The following is a 14,534-nucleotide window of genomic DNA, read 5'->3' as shown; positions in this document are numbered from 1 at the left end:
GACTCGACCACCAGGCTTTATCTAAATGTAATTTTAATATGGCCAGAGCAAGTTATCTGAAGTTTTTTTTGAAGTACAGGGTTTGTCTGTAAAGCTGTCAAACGTACACTAAACTGCGAGTTTGTTTGGGTAAAATAGGTAGTCAGAGAGAAATCCACAGGCACAAACCAGATGTTTTAGTTCAACTCATTAAAAACCATGAGCAACGTCACACATCTTCATCTGAGTGGATTGAGCGATGGGTGGTGGGAGTCAAAACAACAGGTATGGGACAAACTGATAAAGCCTTTTACTAAACAAAGACTTAAGAAAAGGAAAGACTATGAGTGAGGGAAATAAAAAGTTAAGATGAGGTACCATTGGTGCAGTGGATGATATGCTGCTGTCTTTGGTGCTGCTGCTTACTACACTGTTTTTGTTGTTGTTTGTCTGTGGCTGGGGCAAAAAACAAAACAAAAACAAAAAAAACAATGACAACACAAAATGATTTTGTTCAGTGCCATTCAAGAGCCGACAGCCTCAGATCATACTTGATGCGTCCAAAAGCCACAGTACAGCATGTAAGGGGACCTGTATTGGATTAAATTTGCTTAGGAGAGAACACTCACGTAACGTGCCCTAGAGCACCTTTAACGACACACTTTTAGCTCTACTTGAATTAATGAAAGATGTTCAACTCTATGTGCTTGTTTTAGTGAGAGCTTTGCCGATTATACAGATTTAAACTACCGATGGTGGATAATAGCACAAAATGAAAAATAATGAAGCTATAATCATGCATCTGTAAAATCACATGACAGTTCTACATAAAAACAAAGATAAAACATGGTGGCTGTATAAAAGGAGCCAGCGTAGGCCTCCTTTACATGGTTATTTTCTTTATTATTAAAACTGTTCAATAATCCTAAAATATGACTACAGAGAATAGTTTTGTATTATTTAATAATAATAATAAATAATAATAATAATAATAAAAGTAAATTCAGTAAATGTTAATGTAATAATCTTTCAAACATCTACGTGGACAGATTTGTAACAGTGTTGATAAATGTGCAAATATATTTAGACATATTTATACATTCAGTATATTCATGAAATTGATATCAACAGTTCCTCCAGTGATAAAAACAAAACAAAACATCAAAATCAATGAAATGTTTCAAGGCTACAGATAAAGTGTTTGGTATTTGCAGTATATTTAAATAGACAAAATATTGTATTTTTAAATATAGTATTTTGTTGGCACAGTAACAACTAGAGGCCAGTGTTACTGTCATGAAGCCACCTGAAGACCCTGATAGTCCACTAGTGCATGCAGTGAAAAGCTTCAGCGCTCAGACCTCTACTCGGTCAATCAATGCAGGCTACAACTTATGATAAAAAAAGAACAAAGTCTGACTATAGCAAAGAAAGAAAAGAGGTGGCGGCAAAACGGAGATGATTCTTGAGAAGAACGGTCAAGAATCCTTACAGAAAGATTCAACAGATTAATAAACACTGAAGCAAAAGAGCAGCCAAAAGTAATCCATCCCAAAATTTCAACAGCCACAAAAAAAAAAGAAAGTACTTTTTTAAAGAAACTGTTATTTCTAGATTCAGACTTCATTGGATTAAACTAGCCTCCACTATATCACCCCATTGCTGAAAAACGTCAAGTTTCTATTAATTTAAAATTGTTTAATGTTTACAAAGAACTTCTAACATTTTATGTCAATATAACTTTTTTTATATGTATATATTTTTTAAATACAATTGTTAAAGTAATTTAGTGTTCCTGTAGCTCAATTGGTAGAGCATTGTGCTTCAAGCGCAAGGTTGGGGGTTCGATTCCCCGGGAACACATGATAGGTAAAAATTGATAGCCTGAATGCACTGTAAAAGCGTCTGCTAAATGCATACATTTAATTTAATTTTAAAGATGATTAACAGTCTAATTAGAATCAATTATCAATTAACCATTACATTTTCAAGACCAAAAATAGTTCACGGTGAAAGGACCAGGTCTGCTTGATTAAACGGACCATGAATGGTGAGAGGGGAATAAAACTGAGGTCAGGATGTGCTTATGTCCAGACCTGATGGAGAAACTCAAGACATGACTAATGGCAATTAATGCACAAACACTTTGATGATGTTTGTTGGATAATAAAACAGCAGAACTGAGCTTCCCCTGTGATGAGGATGAAAGAGCGGCCATGTCTAACTCACAGACATCAACTGCTGCTGTAATTTACTTTCAGTTGCTTGATGACAAGAAAATATGTTTATTCTTCAGGGGAGATATTCACTGAAATCCATATGGATTTTTTATTGTAACAAGGGGCTCTTTACTTGTTAGGACAAACCTGATGTCACAGCCACTGCAGCTATTGCCATGGCAACAGAAATGGCCTGCCGCACTATGGACTGTGGGAAAAGAGGAGTTCCAGTGAGAGAAAGGCTTGTTTGTCTGTTTTAGACCGTCTGTTCAAACAGCATTTCAATTCTCTCTCTCTTTTTCAAGAGCACCAAGTAAGAGCCCTTTGTCCACTCTGAGCCAACTTCAGCCTTGGTCATAATCAGTATGCTACTGATTTTAAAGACTCGTGAAAGTGGAGAGGGTCGAGCTGGAGGACGCTCACAAGGTTTATCATGGCCTGGAAGAAGACGGACCAAACTTAGGTCAAGGAGAAACCTCTCAGACAAAACCCTGGTCTGGCTCACCAAAAAAGCACTGAGATGCGATGGTAATGAAGAATGAACTTCAAGGAGGATGGGCTTACAATACAAGTGTGAACGGGTGAACATGACTCTGTTAATGCTTGATGATCCTATGACTCACAAAATCCTACAATCAGACAAAACCCCAAAACCCAAACAAACTCTCGAGCATCTCAACCAAGAAAAAAAAAAAAAAAAAAAAAAAGAGCCAGAGAGTGAGAAAGTGTTGAGGGAGGGTCAGAAAAAGAGGAGAGACACGGAACAGATCTCACCATCAAATAAACACTGGAGCTTGACTTCCTTTTCTGAACAGGGTGAAACAGAGGAGGGCAAAACAGGGAAGCATAAAAACAGGCCAGTGAAAAATAAAGCTGCTAGTTAGATCCCACAGAGAAGAAAGAGAGAGGAAAAATAAACAACCACAAGAAGTTGCAAAGCCATGTGTGATGTGACAGGTGTTTAGCGGCTACAGTTGAAAAGTGTTAAACTGCTGGAATCCATTTATTGACCAGACTTGTTTCATTTCAAGCATTTGCTTCTCGGTTGCTTGGTGAAAGGCTGGCGATTCACTGCATGCACAGAGACGGCACAGGGTTGAGTAAGTCTCCCTGCTTCAACAGATTTTGCCATGACTCAGGCCTAACAAATGGGCAAATGTCAAGAATGGTCTAAATATGCCGAATGCTTTTCAATTGGGTCGCCTTGGGGGGGTATTATTCAAGATCACACTGAAATATATCAGCCTAATAAAATGTAAGCAGCTAATCATTTGAAATTCGAAACAGAGAGTGTTTGATCATTTTGGTTTATGCAAACCATTTGCTGTTTAGCTTGACTCTCAGTTCTGTTTAGAATATGTCATTAATAGAAGGAACATAAATCTGAGAGAAAAAATCTTGTAAACAAAAAACTGGAGAAGAATTGTGCATTCGTTAATGATACAGAAACATTATTTTTTATAATTCCAATGCTGATACAAGAACTTACTGTAAGTAATGAGAAAGAGATGTATACAATGTGTGTGGGGCTTACCTTCACGCCATCAGACTTCTTGTTCAGTAAACTTTTGCATGCTGAAAGATGAGAGAAGAGAAAAAAAAACCAACTAGTTAATGACATGAATGTTGCTCGATTAGTGTATAAAACCAGTACTGGAATTACTAACTAAAAAATAAAACAAAATATAAATATTAGTTTAAAAATACAAAATAATAATACAATTAAATGTTTCCTTAGCATTACTGAAAAAAGTTTAAGTCAGGTACTAAATTACTAAAATTACATAAATTACCAACTAGAATTTATATTGATTAACAAATAAAACCAATAAATATAAAAAGCACAAAACAAAATGAAAATGAAAATATGAAAACAAAACATGAATAAACCCTATGATAGTATATAAATAATATATAAACGAGTGACACGACCAGAAAAACCATCCATAGGGCTGTGAAATGGCACCTATTCCCAATGAATAAGCAAACGCCAAAGCCCTGGCTTTGTCCACCAAGAAACATGAAAGACCACCTCAAGTTTGATGAAACATAGTTCATGAACATATCTTACCACGTGTTCTCATAAACAGAAACGTGATTTGAAAATGAAATGGATCAAATGAGACACAATAGGAACACATATGCACAAACAAAAAGATAGAATGACAAGTATGATCTTCAAATTCCCTTACCTTTGAAAGTAGATAGAGGTAGGAAAGAATGCAAAAAGGGAAAAAGGCAAGACAAATCAATTAACAGATTATTAAAAAGGGAAATAGCTGTGGCAAACAAAATAATCAGGCAAATCAAAGCAAAACTCGAGGATTTTCTGTTCATGCTGGGTCCATGCTGTGCAGAGGCATCTCCTGTCTGGCCTGCTGTCATCCTCACTGAAGACATTTCTCTCCTGCACAAGACTCTGCAGATCTGACAACCAATGCCAATGTCTGCTTCAGTTCACTCGAGCACATCAGAGCTGAACTGCTGATTCATTAGTGTACAAGTCCTTTTTTCCTGACCTGTTCAGCTGTTGTGCTTCTAATTAAACTGGTCTCATAATTCAAATTGTATAATGGGGTCAAATGAGTTTGTGTACTGCACTTGTTGATAGTATGGAATGGATCAAAAACTACTTTAGCATGAGTTAAAGAGATTAGCAGTGGACCGATAAGAGTGCTTTTTTTTTTTTTAAATAGTCGATTTCCAATAGAAAGAGCAGGGTGATGGCCGATAAAGTGCTCCAACACACACACTGTTCAAAAGATTGGGATCAGTAAGCCTTTTACATTTGCAACATAATACTTTCATATTTCAAGTGCAGTTCCCCCTCACTCTAGATTTTGATTTCTGAAGGATCATGTGACTCTGAAATTTCACCTTTGCTATTACAGAAATAAATATGCTGACAGAAAAAACTAAGTTATTTTAAATGGTAAAAATATTGAACGATATTTCAGTTTTCTGTATTTCTGAACATAGCCTTCTTAAAATCTTACAGACCCCAAACATTTGAACGGTAGCACAGATAATGACATTTTGATGATAGGAACTTAGATATACACAAATTAGCTAAAATTAAATGAACTCATAACTCGGCATCTAATTATCGGCTGATGCTTTCAATATAGTCAAATAGCAGCTAATTTAATGGCCTGGCCGATAAATCAGCCTCTGATTATTAAATGATATGTACTTCTGGGGCTTAAACAAACAGCTGCAACTGTTAAATATCATTGTAAAGCAACAGAACCACTTGGCAGAGCATTCACAGACATGCCACTTTCATTAAGACGTATATGAAGAGAGGCAAGAAGCTAGGAAATGTGAAGAAAAAGCAAGACATTTGGATCCGGTTGTTTCGGGTCCTCCATGCACAAAGACACCCAAACACATGCTGAAAGGTACTTCTGAAGCACACCACAGTGATCCCAGTGTAGTGGTTCTTCTCAATAAGTTTTTCCTCAAAAGCATGCTAATACATACAGTATATGATGTAGACATTCATAATTAACAACAGGCAAATGCATGTCAGCATCTACCAACAATTTCACACAGTGCAGCTGGTTGACCAAAAGCCGACCTGACTTTGGACTAAGGTATACAAGGAGAATGAGCCACCTTAAGAAACCATCAACATAAAACAAGGAAACTAAATCTGTAATGGGACTTTTAAATATGACGCCGTTCCTTAAGGTGACTCTGGTCAAAATACCTCCACCGGAGCATCCCTGGACCATCAGCAAAAGTGCAAACCCACAATGCATTATGTTTCCAGAGAGACACCACTTGGAAGACATAATACATTTTTTGTGATACTCTTCTTACCATCCCAAACTGCTGAGAACGACACAAAACTTCTGACAAGTTCACAGCACATTCAGTGCAGTGCAAAGGTCGCCATTGACAGGAAAGGGCTCTTTCATCCTAGACTTTGGTCAAAAGTCATGAAGCACAAAGAGATACGAATGTGTCTCAAGGCTGGGAGTGACTGAATTTCAATTATTCTTGTTTTATATTTGTCAATTCGCAAGATATGCATTCACTTAAAATTTCTACAGAGTAAAATTTGAATTGAAATATTCTAAATTCAGTCAATGAACCCGAAGCCTGTAGCATGTGTTACATATTCTCTGCATAGCGAATGGCCTCTCAGAAGAGTTTCAGTGCCCGTGCGTTGGCAAGGGTATAGCAGGCTCCCCTTGGTCACATGCTGAGGCTGAAAGTGGGCAACGGCCCCCCAGTGCACATCTCACGTACCTTCTTGAGCCAGTGCAGCTGTGCTGGTGGTGGGGGCGGCGGGGCTGGTGTGCTGCCGACCCACTATTGGACAAAAGAGCATGTCGTTTTGGAGAGAGAGGCTGACTCAAGGCAGAAGCTCAGCCTTTCCAGTATCACAAAAAACTTACCCAATTTGTATCCTAACAAAGCAACCTAAAGCAAAGCCCAAATGCCTCTACGCAGTGAGGAAAGTAGGGCCAGATTACAAAATCTAAGTTTTGAAAGAACCTACATAAACATAACATACTGATCCCTCAATTGATGCACAAGTCTCACTTGTACTGCATGTCTGAAGCTAATGAGACAATCACCTGAGAAGTTCCTGGAAACCAGCATGGTGGTCAAAATAGCCCCCTGCAGGAAACACGAACGCTATTTTAGTATCTTATCTAGAATTAGAATAAAAATTAACACTGGCAAGGACAAAGCCTTAAAACAATCATACATTTTGGTGTCAAACAATCAATGAATAACATTTTATTAAGTTAAGATACTTTTCAAGTATGAATTTACAGTTCAAAATACACAGACTAATTTTAATGTATACTTAACGATTGAAATGTAAAAAATGTAACATATATGCATAAATAACATTGACCTAGACTAGCAATTGCTGTAAAAGTACTGTACTTTGTTTATTCATGTTAGCAAATGCATAAACTAATGTCAATATGTTGAACCCTATTGTGCTGGAAATTAATGTATCAGACCTTTAGTTTTCTGCGGGCGTTGAACTTGCGCAGACATTCAACAGTTTCTTGACGATGCATCATGGAGGCGACAGTGGAGCGTTGCTAAGTGGGAAAGAGACATCAGTTCTTAGAACAAATCTTTACTCATATACGTTAATCACAGATTGTATACAATTCAAATTGGATATGGAGTCTCATTTGATGTTTTAAATCAACCAAACATGCTAGCAGATGTTCACTTCACTGCAAACTAGAGTGTAAGCTTCATGACATCATGCCAGTAGTTCGATATAAATCAGCCTTGAGAGATACAATGAAAAGTGCTGGGGGTTTAGGTCCACTTACGCAGACCCACGGATGTTTGAGCGCTTGGTCAGCCGTGATCCTCTTCGCTGGGTTGATAGTCAACATCTGGTTGATGAGGTTTTTGGCCTCCGGGGTAACAGTGTCCCACTCTGGAGAGGGAAACTAAGACAGAAAAAGACAAAAGAAAGAGAAGACCACTGAGTTTTCTTGAAATAAAGTGAGGTGTACAGGGAAAACCTGTGGTTTGTTTCATTTAAACCTGGAAATTCAAAGAAAGATTTTGAAACAATTTAAACTAAATAATAGTATGATGAAAAGAGAAATATTTTAAATGTATTCATAAACTAATTAAACACATTTTCTGTATAGCTACAATAAAATTATATGTATTATGAAAAGCTCTACAAAAAGAATCATGAATTTAACATTTCTAGGTCACCAATCATAGATACATTTGTGACCCTGATCATGTGTACAGATGGTCACACATTGTTCCAGTTAAGCTCAAGACGCTCTTTGGATAAATAATGCTGAAGAACATGATCATCAGGTTTTCCACAAACTGGTTCATGAAGATCAACATTAAAGCAAAAGGTGGACAAACCAGGTGCTAAGACATGAATGTTAACTCAACTGATACTAATAATACAAACCTGTGTATTACATTAAGAAAACAATGAAAAATAGAAGCTTTTTCACTAGTCTTAGGCTTTTGTATGTTACAGAGCACTCAAATACAGACATGGACAAACACGAAGATCAATGGCTTCCATGGACTGTAATAGATGTTAATAAGATTAAAGCAGAGCAGCTAAAACGATAAATGGAAAAGTGGTGTTTTCCACCTGGATGGCTGAAAATGCTGAGACCAAAACCGGCCTTCGTAATCACATCTCTCTCATACCGCAGCACTCCATCAAATGGACAATGCCACTATTCAACAAACACACTATACTCCAATGCACTTAGAGAGCCTATCAATCTGGACTAAGAGGGATGGAGAAAGCACAAATGAAATCAAATTAGTGTGAATGCATACTCTGATCATGCTAGATTGTTTACAAACAGCAGCTTTGAGCTACAGCTGGTCACTGCGAAAATATGACACTGTGCCATCTGCAAGAAGGATGTAACCTCATTTCAGATATATAGAATAGTACCAACAGGAAATATCCCACTATAAACTGGTTTTCCTTTGGAGTTTGAGATGATGATGATGATGATGATGATGATGATGACTCCTCAGTTGTATGTTCCTCTCCTGAGCTCTAGAGGAGGGGGCCGCCATCATTTATTATTGAGTAACTCTGCTGTCTATCCCAACCTATTAAATATTAACAAAGGCTTCAATCTGGGTTCGCCACTCTGGGTCGATGTGGTGGCACTGAAATCTCTGAATGGGGATGGCCATGAGAGCATCTCTGTCAACATGCTGATGGGCAATTAAAAGGTCTAATAAAAGGGCTTTCACTTTCTCTTTCTGGTTGAGCTTAACCCTCTGGAGCCTAAGGGTATTTTTGGGGCCTGGAGAAGTTTTGTCATGCCCTGACATTTGTGCTTTTTTCAGTTGCTTATACACAGCTAAATGGCTAAAGTCTAATCTCACTGTAATCAGCACAAACTGGGCTATAATATTATGTGAGCAGCATGTATGTACATGATTGTGTTTTTGTGTGTCATTGGGATTTACACCTGAGAAGACAAAGGCCTGCATAATGAGCTGCATAATGAGCTGCATAATTAGCATTTCAGTCAGGTTTGTGACTGAGAGGGGAGAATTACAAGAAAGAATGTGAGGACAAAATAAATCGAGATCATTTTATGTTTGTAGTTTATTTAGAATATATTTAATTGTCCCACAACATAATTTAATATCCACTTGGGAGTTCAGTTAAACCATTTATCAGGAACAATCAAAGCTGATTTAACAAAATGAATTTTTTGCATCATTACTCCAAGTCACACAATCCTTCAGAAATCCTTTTACAATCTTATAAAAAAAAAAAAAAAGTATTATTATTATTATCATTATCATTAGTATTATTAATGTTGAAAAGAGATGAGAATATTTTTTCAGTTTTTTTTGGGATAAACTGAAAGAACAGCATTGTTTTTTACATTTGTTACTGATTTGTTCAGTGACCATTTCTTCATATTATACACAAATACGTCACAGCAGGTGGCGAAAAAGAGTGTCTTATGTGTTATGTCTTAAGTCAACGAATGTATATTAAAGTGTGTGCATGTTTGCATTAAATAAATAGTCTAAATAAGTTGTTCAGATTAACAAAGCACAAGGTTTTCTTGCATAATTAAACAATTTAATTATTTGGTCAGACTGTTCATATATAATATATTCACATTAATACATTGTGGATTAAATGTGGAGTTATGTTCTGTATGCTAAATATGAAACAAGCGTATGTGCACCTATAACTGCGCTTTGTATCTGCTTATTTCTGATTGAGATATGCTTGGCTCACTGACCTGGTATACTCTCATTCATTTCATTCACGAATGAACTATGTATCAGTTCATTTAACTCATTCACAAATGAGAAGATCATATTCGTTCACAACAAATCACCATCCCAAAATGCTCCATCCCATTTTGAGTAACTCTTTGACAAGAGCTGTTCACAAGCTGCGCATGCGGTGCTGTGGAGGGAGGAACTTCAGTGAACGAGAAATATGAGTCAGTGAATTACTTGAACGAGAACAATTCATTCACCTAAAATATTCATGCACGAACTAACCATCACTAGGTACAATTCCCTATAGCCTATATTAAATATTTGGAATATTTTCATATTTTATTGGGTTCTTTGATAAGGTTACAATACGAATGTCTAAGTAGCAACGTAACTTCCATGATGTCCCCGATGCGCGGGGCGGGTACATTTTCTTTACTTTATTTGCGGGGCGGGCCGAATAAATTCAGAAAAGCGGGACCTGCAGGTTGGAAAAAAAGCCGACCCACGCATCACTAGTGAGCAGTGCAAAGTGAAGAGTGGAGTTGCACAATTTTGCCTGGAGCGATGAGCAGGTTTTTTTGAAAGTTGAAACTGGGTGACCCAAGGTTCATTTTTACAGTTTTTCATTATTACAGTAACAAAATAATTTATATTTCAACCAGTGTATCCAAATTTTTGGATGGTAATATGGATGTGAACAAATGTTCAGGTCAGATTAGATCTAAAACAGTCATTAGATTATAAAGCAGTGAGAGCTCATTAAGTCAAACAGTAAGTGTGGTTACTCACATCATAGGCTCCAGCCTTGATCTGTTGATACAGTTTGTGCTGGTCCTCATCCCAGAAAGGAGGGTAACCCACCAGCAGGATATACAAGATCACACCTGCCCAGGAAAAAAACTAATTGGTAACTTCATACTTTTGTTTTTGTAACTATTTACAAAATTACACAACACTAGAATAAAGAGAATCTTAAAATCATATTAATGTGGTCACTAAATAAAACGGGTGAAAATCTTACCACAAGCCCAGATATCCACTGGTTTTCCATAAGGGTCCTTTCTCAGGACTTCAGGGGAGAGGTATCCAGGGGTGCCTGCAAAACCTGTAAATCCAGAATGTGATTAAAAACATTTAATATCTAAGATCAAAAAGCATCAAACCCATCTCTCTATGATAATCAAATTCTGAGCAGTACAAATAAGGCAACATTTCAGTTTGCATTAAACAAAAAAAAAAAATAATAATTGTTTAGGAAAAAATAACCCTTTCTTATAAGGCTGTGCAATGTGAAAAAGCATATAAAAAATTCCCATGATGTTGGACAAGCTTAATCCAATTTGTCCACTGGCTTTGTCGTCTGTGACCTTTGACCTGGTTCAAGTGAGTAGTCTTGACTCCAAAAGGACTGTAAACATTGAGAAAGCTACTCCATATTTCCCAAGAGCACAGGGTAGAACCACAAGCTGGCTACTTTCCAGAGCTCTCTTGTCCCACAAGAGCCACAGATGCAATGGAGAGCAAACAGAGCAATAAAAAAAGCCACTACTGGCTGAAAGTCAGCTTTCAGAATGAGTTTACGTGCACCAGTGCCATATAAATGAGCGGATGCATTTTCAGGGCATTGAATATTTATTTGAAAAACCAGAGAAATTAATTTGATTCTGTTGAATTGAATTCAATCCTGCATTAGGATGAACTAGAATGGCTTCAAGCCAAATCCCTTTAAGAGATGAGGCTACCAATGAGTTGAAGGAAAAACAGAGAAGTCTTACCGAACCAGGCCTGCTGATCTCCCTGCACCTCGATGGCAAGGCCAAAATCAGCCAACTTCACTGCCGCCCCCTTCATCTTACTGGCCAACAGCAGGTTCTCTGGCTACAGGAGGACACGTGGCAGAGGAAAGGGTAGGAGAGAAGAAATAATAAAAATGAGGGAGAAGATAGTGTGATTTTAACACTAAAACAAAGCTTGTCGCATGTTAAGGTGAAACTTCACATGGCAAAAAAGGTCTATTGACTATTTTTCAATAGTGTAGTGATGTATGAACCAGCTCATACAGAAGCAGCTTTCTTCTGGTCAACAGAGTCACGTGACAAATTGATTCCTGTTCCAAAATCTAATTCACACAAAATTGCTAATCACACAGACTCCCACTGAAGTGACTGATTAAAACAACTTGTTTTGAATGCTACAAGTAGTATTTATATACTAATATACTGCAGAATTTAATAAACATTTTGAATTAGATTTATTTTTATATTTTCACTTATTTTTTTTCATAGACATCTTAATGTTACTACAGTTTCATTATTTTATACCACTTGACCTGAATTGAACAGAAATAAACAGAGATTGTTTTTAATGCTGCAAGTTTATTTAAGCATCATTTAAATTAAATTAATAGCGTTTTTCAAGATTAACTTTAAATATGCACTAGATGACAGAAAAATGGTAATTCAAATATAAAAATAGGGAAAATAAAATATCCAGTAGCACGAGCCAAAAGAATCATGACTTGCAATCCACATGCATTTAATCGCATACGGCTGCTCATTTAGTCTGTGCATGATTATGCTAAAGGTGACGATCAAGCCTACTGACACGGAGTTTAATCAGCTGTGATCTGCATAAAAGGACGTAAATGTATCCAGCATGATCTATGAGGAGAGTCTTTCATCATCACATTGCAGCAATACTGAGATCCAGACTTGGACTACAGTGTGCATCAAGTGAGAGAGACAGAAATGTGTGCATGCTTGTAACGTGTGCGAGAGTAAAAGAGAGAGATTGCATATTGTGTCTAAATCTTACTGGCGTGTTTGTGTGTGTGTATATAAAGCGGATGGATAGCTGTGACAGCACGCTCATTGCTCTGGGCTGCATAATTCATGAAGAGACAGAGCGAAGGGCTTGTTATCTCTTGCTACGAGAGCAGGGGTGAGCTGCTCTCTCGCCCCGCTGTCCTGAACACCCCACTGCCTCTGAATGCTGCAGGCATAGCCCTGACCCGGACACTGCACAGTCATGCTGCAAAAACTGCCCCAACACGTTTATAGTGGAACAGACACAACAGACTTTCTGTGCCATCATATCATCATGATTTATGTGTATGATGCTGACATGGCTAGATTACCTACTTGGACTGACCAATCATGTAAACTAATGAATATTCACAAGCCAAGCCAAAACAAGATTGTCAACTCATGCAGCAGATACACCATACTGAGATGCACTCAAATGTTTTAATTATTAATTTTTTTTAAAATAAAAACACACACAAAAAAATGCTAAGCGCCATATCCTAGTATTAACAAAAACTATCAACAACTGCAAATCATTAAGACTTTTTATTTTATTATTATTATTTAATGGGCACATTTATTTTAGTATTATTGGTAACACTTTAGAATAGGTAACACCTATTAGTTGCTTATTAGCATGCATATCACTAGATTATTAGCCATGTATTAGTTCTTATTAAGAACATATTATGCCTTATTCTACTTGACCTCATTCTGCATCTCTAATCTTACCCAATACTTAAACCTAACAACTACCTTACTAACTATTAATAAGCAGCAAATTAAGAATTTATTGAGAGAAATGTCGTAGTTAATAGTTATCATGTGTTACCTATTCGAAAATGTTACCGTATTATTTAATAACAGAATTGAGTAATTATTAATAAGGTTATAATTTTTTTTACATATTTTTTATCATATAAAATAAAATAATTTATAAATCTAATTTATAAAATCTTATTTCAATTACTTAAAATAATTTTTTAATAGTTTTAATTTTAGTTAACAGTAGCAACACAGAGATATATTTTATCTGTCAACGTTATTCTTACATCTTCAATCAAATCCAGCCCCTCTGTCCCCTCCAGCGCCCCTGTCCTGCAACCCTAGGGACGGACTCAGTCTCCCTCTTCCCTCCTAAACACTCTTTCTCTGTCTAGCTCCTGCTCGTCACATTTCCTTTTCCTCCCTGTCTGTCTGTTTTCAACAGTTCCGTCTCTTTCCCTCTGATGAATTAGAGGAGGTAAAATGACACGCTCACCATCATGCCATGATGCTGCAGCCACTATGACATCACACAGGTTTCCACAGCAACCGGCCTGCCTCCAGTACTCCTCTGTCTGCCTTACATTTAAAGCGGTGAACTAATATGGAAAAGCAATGGTTTGGGGTTCGACACATTTTTGCCCCACCACATCCCACTGATCTATTATGTATTTCATCAGTTATCATTTAAAAAATAATAATAATTATCTCCACATCTTCCTAACAGATGTAGATATAGTAAACAAAGCAAAAAGGAAATGGTCATTTAAATTTCAATCCAGTATGAGGTTCAGATTGAATGATGGCATTTAATAAACCTAATCTTTCCATCATCCATGTTTGCTTTCTGCATTGTGCTTGTTATCAAATGACCCCTCAGGATTGGCCACAGCCAATCGTCTGCGCTCTGACGTCAAGAGAAAGAAACAACACAATCAAACGGCATACAACGGTGTCCACACAGCGTTTAATGTTGCTAGCACGAGTCCGAGTGTGTGCAAATGACGCCACAGAGTTG

At 37.1% G+C, this 14,534-nt stretch overlaps 1 protein-coding gene across 2 annotated transcripts in view; it reads right to left on the bottom strand.

Moving 5' to 3' along the window:
• Window positions 1–44: 44 nt before the first annotated feature.
• The window catches only part of LOC113074893 (calcium/calmodulin-dependent protein kinase type II subunit gamma-like), a 42,916-nt gene continuing 28,426 nt past the window's right edge, over window positions 45–14,534 (bottom strand). Inside the window, exons 7-15 of one of the 2 annotated variants that reach the window (XM_026247612.1) lie at window positions 11,723–11,825; window positions 10,969–11,052; window positions 10,737–10,831; window positions 7,514–7,636; window positions 7,187–7,270; window positions 6,788–6,830; window positions 6,456–6,518; window positions 3,733–3,773; window positions 45–435 (exon numbers count right to left, since the gene is read on the bottom strand). In XM_026247612.1, the coding sequence (XP_026103397.1) occupies window positions 253–435; window positions 3,733–3,773; window positions 6,456–6,518; window positions 6,788–6,830; window positions 7,187–7,270; window positions 7,514–7,636; window positions 10,737–10,831; window positions 10,969–11,052; window positions 11,723–11,825 (819 nt within the window). In that variant the 3' untranslated portion in view covers window positions 45–252. The remainder of the gene's footprint in view (window positions 436–3,732; window positions 3,774–6,455; window positions 6,519–6,787; window positions 6,831–7,186; window positions 7,271–7,513; window positions 7,637–10,736; window positions 10,832–10,968; window positions 11,053–11,722; window positions 11,826–14,534) is intronic. The other variant, XM_026247613.1, reaches the window with a different exon arrangement.

Source organism: Carassius auratus, unplaced genomic scaffold (genome assembly GCF_003368295.1).
Source record: "Carassius auratus strain Wakin unplaced genomic scaffold, ASM336829v1 scaf_tig00015590, whole genome shotgun sequence".
Classification (NCBI taxonomy): domain Eukaryota; kingdom Metazoa; phylum Chordata; class Actinopteri; order Cypriniformes; family Cyprinidae; genus Carassius; species Carassius auratus.
This window is presented reverse-complemented; position numbering and strand designations above follow the sequence as displayed.